Raw genomic sequence first — 16,423 nt, 5'->3', positions numbered from 1 at the left:
GTCAGCACAGACTTTGTAAGCCGCGACAGCCACCACTGCACCGTGCCTCCTCAAACGGAGGTGGCTTTCCTAGCAAAAATCCCTGCTGCCAGTGCTGCACACCTGGAGTGGCTTCCATCGTCCCTGGACTCACTGTGCAGGTTCACAGAATCATAGAACGCACACTTTGCTAGCAATAAATCACCTGTGTCCTTTCTCCTTGCTGTAACCAGGCAGGAAGGGGCTCTCATGTGTCCCCTTCCATTCCAAAGGTATCATGCACGCTCCCCTATTACTTCCTCCCTTTTTTTATTCTGGTGTATGCTCAAGGTGATGTGGGAGGGAAAATCTTTGGTGATTTAGACTTCTGGCCAGCTTGGAAGTACCAGCTGCTGCTGCTTGCTGGGTCCTATGCGTGCATGTCATTGAGCCAAGGGGGCTGGTGCAGGTCCCTGGGACACACCGTGGGGAGACGTCTGCCTCTGGTGCTCCATCTGACACCCCAGCTCTGCTCCCAGCCTGTACAATAGCAGAGGTTTGCTCTTTTTTTTCCAATTTTCTTTTTATTTGATCTTGCTTTTTGTATTCTGCGATGCGATCCTCGGCTCCGGGCGGGCTGGGCCGCGCCTGCGCCGGGCGGGACGGGGCGGGGGCTCGGCCGCTGCCATGGCCGCGATCAAGCACCGGCGCACGGCCCTGGAGCGGGTGGAGAAGTTCCTGTCCGACACCTACTTCACCGACTGCAACCTGCGGGGCAGGTGGGCGGCGCGGGGACTCTCCGGGCCTCCCCCGGGGCGCTCCGCTGGGTCCCCGCGGGCTGGGGACGCTGCCCCGGGCGCTGCCGGCCGTGGGTGCGGGGCTCGGGGGGCTCAGTGTTCTCACGCTGAGGGGACAAATCTCACACCCACACTCTCCTTAGTGGGCATAGAGCGCTGTCCTGGGGCTCCACGGCACAGCCCCGCAGCCCCCTGCCCTCCCCTGGCCGCCCAGGCCCTTTATTCCTCAGCCATCTGTTAATATTATTGAGGGTGATGGGTGCTGGCAGGGCGATTCAGCCGAGCTGTGAAGCTCTCTGTCCCTGGGCTTGTCCGTACGGGACTGATCTTGTTCATGTGCCCGTCTCGGACCGCAGGCTTTTCGGGGATCGCTGTCCCCCGGCATCGCTGTCCTGCTTCCGGACCCCGCGGCGCATCCCGTACCAGGAGGCTGTGGCGCAGCAATTCGGGCCGGCGCAAGTGGGAGAATCCTTCGGGCCCACGTGAGTAGCAGGTTTCGGTGGTGCTGTGCCCCTGGTGGGGTCGGGGCTCGTGTCTCAGAGGTGTTTGTGTGGGTGAGTGCTCACAAGCTCTCCCTGGTGATGGCTTGAGTTGATCTTCCCTGCTGAGTGCTTGGAGGTGGCTGCTCAGAAGCCCTAAGGGAGATTTCATGAGGGAACTCACAGGTTTCTTGCTGGTTTTTGCTGATAGCTCCTTGTGACCGTGGTTGTGTCTCTGACGCTTCTTGGGGGGATGTGTTTGCTTGTCGAGTTTGGGAGGAGATTCTTAACCCAGCAGTAGGCAGACAAGATGCCACTGCCGGTTTCTCTGGGGTTCCAGAAAGGCACAGGTTGAATCAGGTGTGTATGTGGACAGGCAGCATCCTGTGTGTGAATCCCATCAAACTCCTGGGCTGTCCCCACTCTGGTTTTTCCATGGAGGGCTCTGAGGGAGCGTGTTGTCCCTCGGGAGAAGGTCACACAGTGGGCTGAGGTTGCTGCCTGCTCTCTTCCAGGTGGGAGACGTGCTGGTTTAAGGTGGAGCTGAGCATCCCCCCGGCGTGGGCAGGGCGGGAAGTGCACTTCGTCTGGGAGAGTGACGGGGAGGGCATGGTGTGGCGAGATGCCCAGCCCGTCCAGGTATGGAGACACGGATCAGGGGTGTGCCAGTGCCCTGCTGTGTACACAGGGTGACCTTTGGAATCCCTACCGTGGTTTGTGCAGGGCTCTGTTCCTGTTCCTGTGCCAACAATTATCCCACAGTGTGTGGGACCAGCCTCTCTGGACTTTGGGGTATCTTATCCTGCTCATCCAGCCTGCTGTCATGGACTTCTGCTGAATGTGCCATCTCCCTGTGCAGGGATTGACCAAGGAAGGTGAGAAGACCAGCTACATCCTGACAAGAAGCCTGAAAGAGTCAGAGCCCCACAGGTGGGTGGTCAGGCATGCCAGAGCCCCCTGCTGCTGGGAGACCTTGGTGTTGCTGGAAGCCAAGGGGCTGAGGACACACACACATCCCTGTCTGTGTCCTGGTGCTTGTGACTGCTCCCTGATGGTTTCCTCGTGTCCCCACAGCCTGACACTGTACGTGGAGCTGGCCTGCAATGGGCTCTTTGGAGCTGGCAAGGGCAGCATGATCGCCCCTCCAGACCCGGACAGGAGGGTTACCCTGAGCAAGGCTGAGCTGGTTGTCTTCAACAGAGATGTCTATGAACTGCTGGTGGATCTGGAAATACTGCTGGACATGGCTCAGGTCTGGGAGCTCTTCTTCCCTTTTTCACCTTTTCCTCAGCTTCACTGCTTCTTCTCCTGCTGCTGTTCTGTGGCCTGAGACCTTGGAGGAGAAAATGTTTGCTGCTTCTGCAATTTAGCACAATTGACACTGTCTGGGCTTGATGATCCTTGTGGGTCCCTTCCAACTCAGGATATTCTAGAGTTTGAGAAAACTGAATTGAGAGAAGCCATAGGTGTTTTTTCATCCGCTTTCTGCTCCAAAGCAGGCTATGTTTACCACAGTCCCCTGGAATGGGCATATGTGGAACCTGGATTGGGAAGGCATGTGAGAAAAGGCCAAAGGCTGTGTTTGTGAAGCAGAGACATGGTGTTTACCTGTTATGACTGCCTGAGATAGATGTTGAAAGAAGGTAGCAGGTTCTCCTGGAGACAGGTAACATCTGAGCTGATACAGTGGCCAGAGTCATGCTTTTATCCCTCTCAACCCCAGCTCCTCGGGGAGGAGAACCAGAGGAGTTTCCAGGCACTCTACACTGCCAACCAGATGGTCAACGTGTGTGATGTTACAGACCCCTCCACCTTCCCTGCTGCACGGGACCTGGCTGCAGCCATCTTCAGCCAGAGGAACGGCGAGAGCCAGCACACCATCCATGCCATGGGACACTGCCACATTGACTCTGGTGAGAGCAGCAGCGCTCCCTCTCCTCTCACTGGGGGCCAGGGTGTGCTGCCCAAGGGGGGATCAGGCTGCCCTTGGGCTCCAGGCACACCTTGAGAGCAGGGAATGGGCCCTGTGTGCTGCCACATTGCTGGTTTGTCACTGGGGCAGTGAGGAGTGTGGGTCTGGCTGGCTGAGCCCTTTGGAACACTGATGGGACTGGGGATGAGGGATGAATTACAGCCTGCTGTCTTACACCTGTTGGGCTTCAGCCCTCGATTTCCCATCCCAGGAGGGGTTTCAGAGAGGCTCCAGCTCCGTGAGGAGCTTGTGTTAGGTGATAACCATGGCTGCCTGTCCCTGCAGCCTGGCTGTGGCCCTATGAGGAGACCATCCGTAAGTGTGCCCGGAGCTGGGTCACCGTGGTGCATCTGATGGAGCACAATCCAGAGCTCACCTTTGCCTGCTCCCAGGTGAGGGATCTCCCTCTGGACACCTCTCCTCTGCTCCTGGCGTGTTGCTTCTCCAGCAAAGGAGATGGGGGGGTGTAACTGGGTTGAGGCTGTTTGGGGTCTGGGCTCTTCAAGGAGACAAGGGCAATTGTTAGTGGATATAAAGTTGTTTCTTGCATGAATACATCAGTCTTGAAGGCAGAGAGTTCAAGGTGTTAAAAGTCCATGCTAAAGTATTAAAACCCATGCTAAAAGCTTTCTGGCATAGAGTCTCAGGCAAGAGCTGGAGCTGCAACAGCTGCTCTCTGGTGTAGGGAAGTCCCAGGCTTCGTGCAGGAACAGCAGCAGCAGGGACCACGGCCTTCTTTCTTTCTTCCTTCTTCTTTCTTCTTTCTTCTTTCTTCTTTCTTCTTTCTTCTTTCTTCTTTCTTCTTTCTTCTTTCTTCTTTCTTCTTTCTTCTTTCTTCTTTCTTCTTTCTTCTTTCTCTTTTCTTTTTTCTTCTTTCTTCTTCTTTCTTTTCTTCTTTCTTCTTCCTTCTTGTCTTCTTCTTCTTGTTCCTTTTAATACACGGGGACTCTTATACACAAAACTACCAATCTAAGCTAAAAGCATGATTCTAAAACATTCTTTCTAAACCAATCTAAGCTTCATTCTAATCTGCGAAAGTAGTATGAAAGTAGTGTCAGCTCTTACCTAAAAAACTAGGTATATAATATTGTCTATTTACACAGATATGCTGTCTGTTTTCTTACTTATAATTTACATGTATAAGTTTATTATCTATTCATGTGAATAGTTCTATCTATTTACACATATAGTTCTGTCTGTTCTAGAGATGCAAAGTTCTGCTGTGTTTTTGATATGTCTGGAGCTAAGTTACTGCACTTTAAACTAGGCCTTAGGGCCTTTACTAGCTAACACAGTTTCTTAAGGTACTTAAAATATATTTCTACTTTCTTAAAACTGTAACTTACACTTGCACTTAAACCTACACTTCTGCTTCGTATCTATGTGGCTTAATACATCTTAATTTCTCCAAAGGCTTTAATTCAGCCGCTGCATTCATGTGTCTCTCTGAGGAGCTCACAGAGGCTTGCAATGCCACAAGTGACGAGCCAGAAGTGCTGCAGGGGGCAGGGCAGGCTGTGGGGAGCTGGGGCTGACCCCTGTGCCCCGGCAGGCTCAGCAGTTCCAGTGGGTGCGGAGCTGCTACCCCGGGCTCTACGCGCGCATCCAGCGCTTGGCGGCCAAGGGACAGTTCATCCCTGTGGGAGGCACCTGGGTGGAAATGGTGAGTAGCACGGCGAGCCTGGCTTGGCACACCCTCCTTGTGCCACCCTCTGGCACCAGGGGGGAGCAGAGCCTTTGCTGAGCCTGTCTGCTTGGTGGTGGTCTCCAGGCCTAGGAGCAGCAGCTGTCTGAAGCGTCCAGCCTGGCAAAAGTACAATGCTCCTATGGAGGTCTTACAAGATCTCTCCTTCCCTGTGCCCGGCTTTCCTCATGGCCTCCCTGTGCCTTCCCCAGGATGGGAACCTGCCCAGCGGGGAGTCCATGGTGAGGCAGTTTCTCCAGGGCCAGAGGTTCTTCCAGGAGCAGTTTGGCCGGATCTGCACGGAGGTACTTGTTCTTTTCCATCACATCCTCCTCACCCACCGTGTCCTTGCAGCCCTTGCTCTTTGTGGGGCTGGGCTGACCTGTGTGTGTCTCTCCCTGTGCTCCTGTGCCCCAGTTCTGGCTGCCAGACACGTTTGGGTACTCGGCCCAGCTGCCCCAGCTGATGCGTGGCTCTGGGATCCGGCGCTTCCTCACGCAGAAGCTCAGCTGGAACCTGGTGAACTCCTTCCCGGTGAGCTCTGCTGCCTTCTCCTCAGGGGATGGACACTGTGGGTGCTGGAGTCTTCTGCAGGGCTGGACCTGTTGGTTCCACAGCTCCTCAGTTCAGCTAACACAGGCTCTGCTTCCAGGAGCCGCTAGGCTTTGGTGGCAGGGATGTCCTGTCAGGCTTCAGGAGAGAGGAAGGACATGATTAGAGATGTCTAATCTCTAATCCAGCCAGGCCCCTGGCCTAGATATTCCTTCTGCTTCCAGATGGGAAGCTGTGAGTTGTGTGCAGGTCCAATGGACAGCAATCCAGCCCCTGCCCTGGTGGCATCCCCTGTTCTTGTCCTCTCCTTGCACTGATCCATCAGGGCATCCTGCACCTCCCTGGAGAGAAGGTGAAGGCCCACTTTGAACCCTGAAGAGGCTCTGGCATGCCCTTGTGCACCACATTTTCCTTTCTCTCCCCTCCAGCACCACACCTTTTTCTGGGAAGGCATTGATGGTTCCCAGGTCCTGACCCATTTCCCCCCTGGTGACTCCTATGGGATGCAGGGGCGAGTGGCAGAGGTGAGTGAGGTGCCAGGCCTGCATGAGAAGGGCAGTGCCAGCCCTCTGAGGGGCTCTGGGAGAGGGGAGGGGAGCAGGATACCTGGCAGCATTGTTGGACAAAGGCTGTTGGGGTGCCTGATGTGCCTGTGCCTGATTTAGGCACTTTGGGCTGGGGAAGAAGAGCAAAACTGGGCTTTGCACCCTAAAGACTGACCTGGCTTTCTTGTATGGAGCTGTGGGAGCTGGGGCTGGGTGCCAGGGGATTGCAGCTGCCCAGAAATCCCTCCAGGTGCTGAAAACAGTGAAGAACAACAAGGACAAAGGCCGTGTGAACCACAGCGCGTTCCTCTTCGGCTTTGGGGATGGAGGAGGAGGCCCCACGCAGAAGATGCTGGACAGGATGAAGAGAATGAGAGACACAGATGGGCTGCCCAGGTGAGAGGAGAGCTCCCACCCTCTCTCCTGGCAGGGGCATTTGCTCTGAGCCAGGTCTGGTGTTCAGCAGTGTCAAAGAAAGGGAGAAGGGCAGGGAGATGGGCAAGCAGAAGGCTGGGAAGGATTCTCAGGGCATGGAATCTCTCCATCATCAAGAGCTGTAAGAAGAGGTCCACAGGGCAGCCATGGACTGCTTGTGAGCCCTCAGGAGAGCTGTGGGGTGAAGGGCCAGCACAGCAGCTGTGCCTGGGGAATGTCACAGGAGAGGGGTAGGAGAAGGGAGAGGGGAATACTTGGTATGGTTGTGCTGCAGATTTTGAGGCCTGACACCTTTCCAGCCCAGATGCACCCTTAGCCATGTCACAGGCTTCTCCCCAGCTCATCACTGTCTGTGTGTCCGTCCCACAGGGTGCAGATCTCCACTCCAGACCAGCTCTTTTCTGTCTTGGAGAAGGAATCATCCCAGCTGTGCACCTGGGTGGGAGAGCTCTTCCTCGAGCTGCACAATGGCACCTACACCACTCAGGCCCAGGTGAGGGTCCCATCCCAGGCAAGGGGGCCAAGCACACTCACAACACCTGCAAGCAGCCAACCCTGCTGCCCTGGAGCTGGGATTCTGCTGCTGGTGTGAGAGATCCATCCCAGCTACCCATCTCCTGAGCATCTCCCTTCTGTCCTTGCCAGATAAAGAAGGGCAATCGAGAGTGTGAGCGGGTTCTGCACGACGTGGAAGTGCTCAGCAGCCTGGCTGTGGCTCAGGACTCAGCGTTCCAGTACCCTGCCAGCCAGCTCCAGCAGCTCTGGAGGTGAGTGAGGGAGGGAGGGAGGGAGCACTGCTGGTGCTGGGGCAGAGCGCAGTGCTGAGCACTGTGTGTGCACAGCCCCTGCCATAAACTTTCCTACCTGGAAAGAATTTGCTGCTCTGCTTGATTCTCCTGCTGAAAGATAACTCAAAACCCTCACTGCTCTGCTGTCTGGAAGCTTCATTTCCTACCAAAGCTTCTTCCTCCCCGGTTCTGGCTTGTTTGAGCTTGTGCAACAAGGTATCTCATAGCCCTGAGGGGTAAAAACAAATACCTCTTACTGCCCGTGGTTGTGGTTTACTGACAGCTGACGGGCCCTAACATGAAGGGATTTAAAGGATGCTGTGGAAAAAATCCTTTTCTCTCAAGTGCTGGGTAATGGGGGAATAAGGAACAGTTATTAAGATTGTCTGTCTTGCAAACAGGGCTCTTATTTGAGAGAAGAGCTTGTTCTAAGCCAGCACAAATCCGGTGCTCCGTGCCACTTCCTTCCCTGGTTTCTGCTCTCTGTTTTAGGTTACTGCTGCTCAACCAGTTCCACGATGTCCTGCCAGGCAGCTGCATCCAGCTGGTGGTTGAGGATGCCCTGCAATACTACACAGGTGAGCAGGGAGTTTGGCTGGGAGGGCGCTCACTGCCTGCTGGGGCTGGGGAGGCTCCAGCCCTGGGCTGCCAGGGCCAGCTCAGCAGGCATGTCTGGAATGGTGTTAGATTAGCAGCCAGGGGATTGAGAACCATCCCAATTTATTGCCTTTTCTGCATGCCAGGATAGGCTCCCAGCAAGGTTTGTTTCTGCCTGCCCAGGGGTGCTTGCAGGAGCTTCGGTAACCAGAATTTTCCAGCCGAGCTGGCACAGCTCATTGTAATCTTGTAACAACAAAGTTCGGAATAATTATACACTTGAATCGCTAATAGATAATAACAATTAATGATAATTAGCAATTGTAGCTTGGAAGGAGATGAAGTGTGTGTACATTTGCACGGAGAGTGCCAGAAGCTCTCTCAGAGCCAACCGAGGCCCTTCTGTTGCCCAGAGATCCGCAGGGCTGGTGCTCGGCTGCAGCAGGAGGCTGTGCAGTGCCTGTGCAGGGATCTGCTGCAGCCCCAGGCCTGCAGCACCCACAGCTCCCTCGTGTTGAACACCTTGGCCTGGGAACGCACCGAGGTGATCGCCAGCCCTGGACCAGGTGGAACAGAGACTTTGGGTATGTCTGAGCTGGAGTTCCTAACAGGGAAATGCTCTGCCTTTCCCTCCCCTGGGGAGGGTTTTATTGGCTGTTCAGCTTGTTCTTTGGACAACTTGAAAGGGGATAAAGTGCTCTGAAGTATGCATGAGGAAGAGGAGGGTATGGGAGGAGGCGGTAGATCTGACATGACAGCAGCAGGGCAGCAGTGGTGTCACTTAGGGTTCAGTCTGGGGCGAGTGTTGGAGCAGAACTGTCACAGACATCTTTTATGGGAACTCCTTTCCTTGGGATTTTTCCTCCTGAGGAGCTGAGAGGCCTCAGGAACAAAATGTAAACATTGATTATCTGCTGCTGTGGAATGCCACAGGTGCATCTGTGATTGGTCTCATGTTGGATGGTTGTAATTAATGGCCAATCACAGTCAGGTGGCTTGGACAGAGAGCCAAGCCACAAACCTTTCTTATCATTCCTTCTTATTCTATTCTAAGCTAGCCTTCTGAGGAAATCCTTTCTTCCATTCTTTTAGTATAGTTTTAATGTAATATATATCATAAAATAATAAATCAAACCTTCTGAAACATGGAGCCAGATCCTCATCTCTTCCCTCAGCCTGAGACCCCTGTGAACACGGTCACACAGAACCTCTTTTCTTTCCAGCTCTGGTGACAGTCCCCAGCATGGGCTATGCCCTGGTGCAGGAGCCATTTGTGCCTCCTCAGCCTGTGGCAGTGAGGAAACAGGTAAGCACAAGGCAGATTTCCTCAGGTCTGTGTTCCCCACAGTCAGAGGAGAAATCAGGGTTAGGGTTGAAAGGAGGAGAAATCTATGTTAAATTTGCATTGGAGGCACAGCTCCCACAGGTGGGGGTGTGTGACACCTGTTTCTGGCCTTTTCCCAAGGAGGATGGCTCCATTACCATGGAGAATGGGGTCATTGCTGTCTGCCTGGACACGATGGGGCGCCTGACCTCGCTTCAGCTGCTGGACTCAGGGAGGTCTGTGTCACCCAGTTCCTGGCCCTGAGCTCCTCAAACCTCTCCCAGGACTTCTCACTGTGCACCTTTCTCCACTGCCAGTCTTTCTGATGCTGCTGTTCCCCTGTTCCACTTTCTTTCAGAGAGTCAGTCCCAGATGGCTGCTATGCCAACCAGTTTGCACTCTTTGATGATGTTCCCCTCTACTGGGATGCCTGGGATGTGATGGATTATCACTTGCAAACCAGGTAGAGGAGCAGTGCATGCAGCACTTGGATTTTGGGCTTGCCCTGAGATTCCTGCCTCCCTGTCAGTCCTAGCTGTGAGAGAGAAGTGAGTGCCTGCTGCATTGGGATTTGGATCTACCAGCCTGAGACTATCTCTGCCTTCCTTCCTCTCTCTAGGAAGCCAGTGACCACGCTGCTGCAGCCTCTGGAAATCACCCTGGCTGGGGGCCTGCGGGGAAGTGTGAGCTTCTCCCTGCAGGTGGGGAAAAGCAGCACCTTAACCCAGGAGATCATCCTGGATGCCATGTGCCCCTACCTCCGCTTCCTGACCCAGGTTTGGCCCGTGGCTGCTGTGTGACACTGACACCCTGTGCAGCTGGGAGCTGGGGAGCTGCACCTTGGGCCTGAATTATATCCCCCCTCCCTGTATTCTTCCCTGGAGTCCCCTGCTTGAGCAAGCAGCCCAAGGCTGGGGTCCCAAGGGCCAGGGGTGGAGGTGGGACCCACCAGTTGATCCGTGTTGAGACTCTGGTGTGATTTTGTTGTAGCTGGCGTGCACTGGCTGCTGCACACCAGGACATGAGAAATGCAGTGTTTGCCTGTCAGTCCCCCACGGTGACATCCTCCCGCTGCCACGTTTAGGTGGAGTGGAAGGAGGCCCACAAGTTCCTGAAGGTGGAGTTCCCCGTGCAGGTGCGGAGCACGAACGCCACCTACGAGATCCAGTTTGGGCACCTGCAGCGGCCGACGCACTGGAACACGTCCTGGGACTGGGCTCGCTTCGAGGTGAGAGGGAGCTGCTCTGCTCCTGGGGCTGCTCCTGCTGCAGGCAGTGCCCCCTGTGTGCTGAACATCCCTTGTGCCTGCTCAGGTGTGGGCTCACAAGTGGCTGGATCTCTCTGAGCACGGCTTTGGGGTGGCTCTGCTGAACGACTGCAAGTACGGAGCATCGGCCCACAGGAACGTGCTCAGCCTCTCCCTGTGAGTGAGGGGGGCTGCTGGGGCACTCTGCCTTCTGAGGGGGCCCTTGGAAATCAAGGCAACACCTGCTCCTAAATGACCTCAGTTATAACAAGGAAATAGCCTGGTGGGTGGCTGTTTTCTGGGAATTATTTTAGTCAGTTAGAACTAATTCCTGTGAACCGTGCTCAAAGATAATTGAGGAAAGATCAGACTCATATTTGTAGCAGGTAGCTTTTCTGTTGCTGACCAGGAAGGGAGGCTTAAGGAGAGGAAAGGAATAGGAGTGTTAATGTTAGGGTGCATACAAAGCTAAAACAAAATCCCTACTTCAGTTTGACTTAGTGAGCTGCAATTTTCACGGATGACACTCCAGTTTTTTAGCTTCTAGAGCTGTCCAGGGTCTGTTTGCTGTTCTGTGTTTGCTTCCACATCAGGGCCCAGCTCGGGGTAGCACGGGAAGCAGCAGTGTTGTCACAGTGTTCTGGGTGACACTGGGTGCTGCCGAGGCACCAGTCTCACTACCCTCACCTTGCCTTAGGCTGAGAGCACCCAAGTCCCCTGATGCCACAGCAGATATTGGGCACCACCAGTTCACCTACGCTGTGATGCCTCACCAGGGTGAGTGACAGAGCTGTGCCCTGTGGGGACATGCAGGGTGGCAGCTGCTCCAGTGAGCCTTGGGGTGAGAGTGCCCCTGGCTGTGTGTGTACAGACACTGACCACAGAGAGTTCTTGTGCCGCAGGCTCCTTCCAGGAGGCCGGTGTGATTCAGCAAGCCTACAACTTGAATTTCCCCCTCCACGTGGTGCCAGCCAGCCGTGCCCAGTGCCCAGCCTGGAGTGCCTTCTCTGTCAGCTCACCTGCCATCGTGCTGGAGGCTGTCAAGCAGGCAGGTGCTGGGGTACAGGAGGGCAGAGGGGCTGAGGAGCTGTCGTTGAGCAGGGTTTGCTCTTTGGTGGTCAGGCTCAGCTGGGCACAGCAGCCTGTGCTGGAGGGGCTGTGCCTGTCTCATCTGTCTGATCTCATGTGTCTGAACTCCCCCAAGGCTGAGGACAGGCCTGAGGCTGTGGTGGTTCGTCTCTACGAGGCCCACGGCAGCACAGTCACTGCCTGGCTCCAGACCCCCCTCCCCGTGAAGGAGGCGATGCTGTGAGTGCAGGCAGGAGGGCTGGGGGTGTGTGGGGATGGAGATCAGTCCTTCAGCCTTGTGCTTTGTCCCCAGCTGTGACCTCCTGGAGCGTCCCCTTGCGCAGGGCCACCTGCCCCTGGAGCAGCAGGGCCTGAGGCTTTCCTTCACACCCTTCCGTGTGCTCTCCGTGCTCCTGGTCTGGAGCCACTGACCCCAAACATCGCCCCTTGCTGGGGCTGCAGCCACCTGGACCAGCCCTGGGAGCTCAAATCACAGGCTGAGCTGTTCCCCATGCCAAGAGCTGTGCAAGGCAGCAGCTCCAGGGCAGGGCACTGTCCCTCTGTCCTGCACCCAAGTGTTGGAGAGCAGGGATTGAACAACCCTGCTCCTCAGGGAAGGAGGGCAGCTGCCCACTGCCCAACCAGAGTGGGTGGTCTTGAGTGAGTTCTGAGCTCATTTAAGTGTGGACAAAGGTGCAGACAGGCTGGTGGCCCCTGCTTCTGCTGTAGAGGTTTGGGGACCAGCAGCTTCTACAGTGACTCCTGTGTCACAGCCTTCATCTTGTCCAGCAGTGTGTAAAAACACACTCCACTCCTTCCCTTCTCCCCCTGCCTGCCCCTTGCACTGCCCTTGCAGAAGAGGAAACACAAAAAAAGAAAAATCAAGAGAATTACATAAAAACAAGCTCCAGCCTGTTTTCTTAACCTGTTTGCAGGTAACTGCACTGACCTGCCTCCTCCCAGGTGTTTGCTGTAGTTGCTCTTTTAGTGTCTGCCTGAGCAGGACCTCACTCCTGGCACTGGGGAGGCTGAACTGACCTTTATTTTGGGGGGATGAGGTGGAGGGGAAGCCTGCTCCAGCCCCTGTGGAGAAGAGGCTGGGCACAGAGGGATTTATCCTTTGCATGAAAAGGCATGCACGGTGATTTCTACACAAAATACTTTATTAGTCAGCTAAAAACAGTGATTTGGTCAGCAGCCAGAAAGGGAGGAGGGAGAGGGAAGAGTCAGAGTCCAGTACAACACATGGACCTGACCCTTTTTTTCCCTGAAATGCCTGTGGACAGCAGGAAAAGCCCCATCACCAGGCTCAGCTTCTCCCTCCCACACTGGCAGCATGGCACAGCAGCAAATAAGTGTGAGCAGGGGCAGGGAACAGCTCCATTTTCACTAGCACTAACCCTGGTCCGTGGCCAGGCCCTGCCTGAGCTCCTCTTGGCCCCTCAGGAGGTGGCAGCAGGTGACACTCACACGGCAGGGGCTGCACCTGGAGAACAAAGAAGGAAATGAGGAGTCAGAGGGCAAAGGGGTATCCAGCTCTGCCCCATGGGCTCCTCTCCTTGCCCTCCATCCCTTGACCACCAGGGAGCTCTCCCAGAGCCCCCAGGGGTGCACAAAGGCACTGCCAGGCTCACCTGTGCCCCTGCGAGCGGATGCGCGGCGGCTTCTCCTGATGCTCTGAGGCACCTCAGGCGAGGCTGGGGCAGCACTCACTGTCCTCCTGCCACGGGCACGGCCCTTCCTTGGCCTGCCAGCCTGCTCCTCCTGCTCTTCCTTCACTTCCTTCTCCTCCTGCTCTTCCTTCTCTTCCTTCACTTCCTTTGGGGGTTTCGCTGCAGCCCTGCGGCGCTGCTTCGGGGCACGGGGGGTGACCTGGGTGAGTGTCAGAGCTGGAGATGACCAAGGTGGGCAACTCCATGTGGGATCATCACCATGAACAGGGCAGGGGCAGCAGGACAGCCAGACACAGCCACAAAGCTGCTCACCTTGGGGCTCGGTGCCTCGGGCTCTGCCTTCAGCTCCGGGCTCTTCTTGCGGGGCGCCTTGCGGGGTCTCTGCCCTGCACCAGAGGATGTGGGGTGAGGAGAGGGTGAGGCAGGGCCTGGAACAGCATCCCACTTGCAGGGATGCTGCTCTGAGTGAGGATGAAAAACCAGCTGCCCCCAGGCAGGTTTGGATGCTGGTAAGAAGCCTTGGGGACAAATGGCTTCTGTCCCCTGGAGTGTCAGCACCCCAGAGAGAGTGGCTTTGCTCCTGCCTGTGCCCCTGTGCTGCACAGCAAGGACAGGCTTTCCTAGGAGCCCTCCTGGAGCGGGTCCCACAGGAAGGGGAGAGGAAACTCACCTTTGGGAGCCATGGGGCCAGGCTCTCCCTGTAAGGAAGGCACAGAGCATTGGCTGGGGTGCAGTCATTCTGCAGGCAGCAGCAGCAGAATCCCTGACCCTTCTCCATCCTCCAGCCACTACAGTGACAGGGAAACAGCCACATTTCCCTGGGAAAACAGGAGAGTTGGGCTTGCTCTGCCTGCCCTTTGCCTTGGGGACTCTGCCATCATTCCCTGTACCTGCAAGGCCCCAAGCACAGGGCCCAGGAGGGAAGAACAGGGCTGTCAGACCACCCAAACACCCCCTCTTCCCTCCATCTGCTGCAGATTACCCACCACCCATTAGCTGGCTGTCCACCACAAAGGAGGTCCTTGTCACCCCTCATGCCCAGGAGCTGGATAAAGAGGGAGACCCCCAGGCACACAGAGCAATGGGAGTCTCAGCAAGCAGAAAACACGCCAGTGTCCCCTTGGAGGAGTGGTTTGGGGGCTCCCAGGCTCCTACCTGGAACCATATGGTCCTGCCACTGCGGTCCCGCAGGGAGCTCATGCCGGGCACCAAGTAACACTGCAGCCAGTTCTTAAAGTTGGAGTAATTATCTGGGTGCTCGGGGTCCAGGAGCTGCTTCTCTGGGAGGGCAGACAGGGAAAGGAGAGAATCAGAGCAGAAGCTGTGATCACCATGTCAGGGTGGCCCCCCAGACCTCCTGATGCTGAGCATGCCAAGCCCTGCCCTCCCTGCCAGCCCCGTCCCCTCACCTGCCATGATCACCTCCATGGGCACGCTGTGGCACAGCTCCAGCAGATCTGGGTTCTCCTGCCTCAGCTTCACCTTCTTGCTCAGCGTCAGGGAAGGATCCTGCAGGCATGGAGAAGGGCACAGAAGTCACCTGCCAGCTGCCTCTGCTTCCTCAGCTTCTCTCCTCCCGTCCTCTTCCCCATCTCTTGCCCTCCAGGGGATGAGCTCTCCACACACAATAGCCCTGAGCTCTCCACACAGTAGCCTTCCAACTTAGCTACAAAGCCATGAAAGAGGGCTAACACACAGAAACACCAGCAGCAGATCGTGTAGTTTGTTCTCAGGCTTAAAATAGCCACTTCCTCTCCCCTGAGGCCACAAGATCAGCCTTGGGCTTTACTGCAGCCTTCCCCTTGGGGATTTTAAGCTTTCAAGGTGTTTGTTTCCGTCTCCTCTTCCTCTCCACCCACCCCAAAAACACTTGTAGACTTCCTTAGGGCAGGAAGCTCATGAAGGGCCACGGGCAACCAAACCTCTGCCTTTGGCATCTGTCTGGAAACCTGCTGCTTTCTGAGCCAGTGAAAGCACCTGGTGCTCCCCACCTTCTTCCTCCTCTCCTGCTCCTGCTCCTTCAGGGCCTCCAGCACAGTCCGAGCTTTTTCAAAGGGAGGGATCTTCAACCTGAGAGAGTTACACAAAGGAGGTCCTTGTCACCCCTTTTCTTCAACAAAAAAAAACAACGTAAGCAACAGTAATAGAAGCTGCTGTTGTCCATAACAATCTATTATTTTGAGGGACACGTTTTCACAATAGGTTTCAATGTCTAGTTGGTATATTTCATTTCAATTCCACGTTTTAGGAAAAATGCATTCCCTCAACTCCCACCCACTTCCTGTACCCCTCTACTGCAGTTTCCTTGTTCTTTGCCCTGATGGCTCTTTCTAACTCTAGCTACATTTAATTCCTACACTCAGGAGTGGGAAACTTAGTCCTTCTCACACAACTACAGCATGGCATAGAGTTGAGGCATGTTTTAAGTAAAAGACAAGAGTGGTAAACAAATTTTCATAAGGAGCAGATTGTCTAGTAGAACTTACACAGTTTCTATGAATTAGGCTATAAACCCCAAAACTATATAATACTATGTAGTGGGTGCTCAACCCACCTTACCTGTACAGGATCTCAGCACGCAGGTAATTCCCAATTCCATTGAAATACTTCTGGTTTAAGAGCACCTCACAGATGGGCTTGTCAAAAGCCCTGTCCTCCAGGTTCTTCAGCACATTCTCCCTGCAAGCGAGCACGGGCCATCAAGAAGAGTCACCCGGCCATGTCTGTACAGGGAAAGCGGCCAAACCCCCCAAAGGAGCGGGGGCGTTCCCGGGGGGCTCACCTGAACGCCTGGTACTCGGACACCACGCACGGCCCGCGCTCCGGCTGCCAGGCGTCCCCCAGGCGCCAGGACCCGAAGCGCCGGGGATCCACGAAGCAGAGGGCGCGGGGAGGGCTCTCCCGGGTCAGGAAGCGCAGGTGGGCATGGCGGGGCAGCTCGGCGGCGAGGCACAGCCGGAACGAGCCCGACATGCCGAAGCGGAACACCAGGTCCTGCGCGGGGGGACCGGCGGCGGGGTCCAGCGCGCTCAGCGTCAGCCGCAGCTCCTTGCCCCGGGCGACGGCCGAGATGCCGTAGGCCTCGCTGCGGAAGGGCACCTCGGGGCCGCGCCCCACGGCCGAGCGCTCCACGCCGCCCGCGAACACCAGCGCTCCGCAGGCCCCGTTGATGAAGCGCCCGGCCAGGTGCAGCTCCGGGCACTCGGGCATGGTGGCGGCCGCACGGCACGGCCCGAGCCCGCCGCCACCGCCGGGGCACGGCCCGCCCCCATTGGCTGCGCGGGGCGCGGGGAGCGCTCCCATTG

At 55.9% G+C, this 16,423-nt stretch overlaps 2 protein-coding genes across 3 annotated transcripts; one reads left to right on the top strand and one right to left on the bottom strand.

The window, feature by feature from the left end:
- The first annotated feature begins 635 nt into the window (after positions 1-635).
- On the top strand, positions 636-12,349 carry MAN2C1 (mannosidase alpha class 2C member 1). Its single transcript, XM_063169440.1, has 26 exons — positions 636-737; positions 1,112-1,237; positions 1,750-1,873; positions 2,094-2,164; positions 2,309-2,486; positions 2,958-3,147; positions 3,492-3,598; positions 4,759-4,869; positions 5,103-5,195; positions 5,308-5,424; positions 5,871-5,966; positions 6,238-6,383; positions 6,792-6,915; positions 7,068-7,189; positions 7,703-7,788; positions 8,221-8,391; positions 9,031-9,113; positions 9,273-9,367; positions 9,490-9,594; positions 9,751-9,907; positions 10,216-10,359; positions 10,445-10,554; positions 11,075-11,154; positions 11,280-11,425; positions 11,582-11,685; positions 11,759-12,349. The coding sequence occupies exons 1-26, from the start codon at positions 646-648 to the stop codon at positions 11,874-11,876; spliced, it is 3,096 nt and encodes a 1,031-aa protein (XP_063025510.1). The 5' UTR covers positions 636-645; the 3' UTR covers positions 11,877-12,349.
- A 241-nt stretch (positions 12,350-12,590) lies between these two features.
- On the bottom strand, positions 12,591-16,343 carry NEIL1 (nei like DNA glycosylase 1). 2 transcript variants are annotated; one of them, XM_063169441.1, is made up of 9 exons: positions 15,901-16,343; positions 15,678-15,797; positions 15,110-15,188; positions 14,528-14,627; positions 14,274-14,398; positions 13,789-13,816; positions 13,431-13,504; positions 13,080-13,317; positions 12,591-12,931 (listed from the first exon to the last, which is right to left on the bottom strand). In XM_063169441.1, exons 1-9 carry the CDS (start codon positions 16,326-16,328, stop codon positions 12,912-12,914), a joined length of 1,212 nt encoding a protein of 403 aa, XP_063025511.1. In that variant the 5' UTR covers positions 16,329-16,343; the 3' UTR covers positions 12,591-12,911. The 2 variants fall into 2 exon arrangements, with proteins under 2 accessions (XP_063025511.1, XP_063025512.1); XM_063169442.1 differs by lacking the exon at positions 12,591-12,931 and having other exon boundaries at positions 13,224-13,334; positions 15,901-16,328.
- Positions 16,344-16,423: the final 80 nt, after the last annotated feature.

This window comes from Melospiza melodia, chromosome 15 (assembly GCF_035770615.1).
Source record: "Melospiza melodia melodia isolate bMelMel2 chromosome 15, bMelMel2.pri, whole genome shotgun sequence".
NCBI lineage: Eukaryota > Metazoa > Chordata > Aves > Passeriformes > Passerellidae > Melospiza > Melospiza melodia.
Note: the sequence above shows the minus strand (reverse complement) of the source record. Positions and strands in the feature narration are given on the sequence as shown.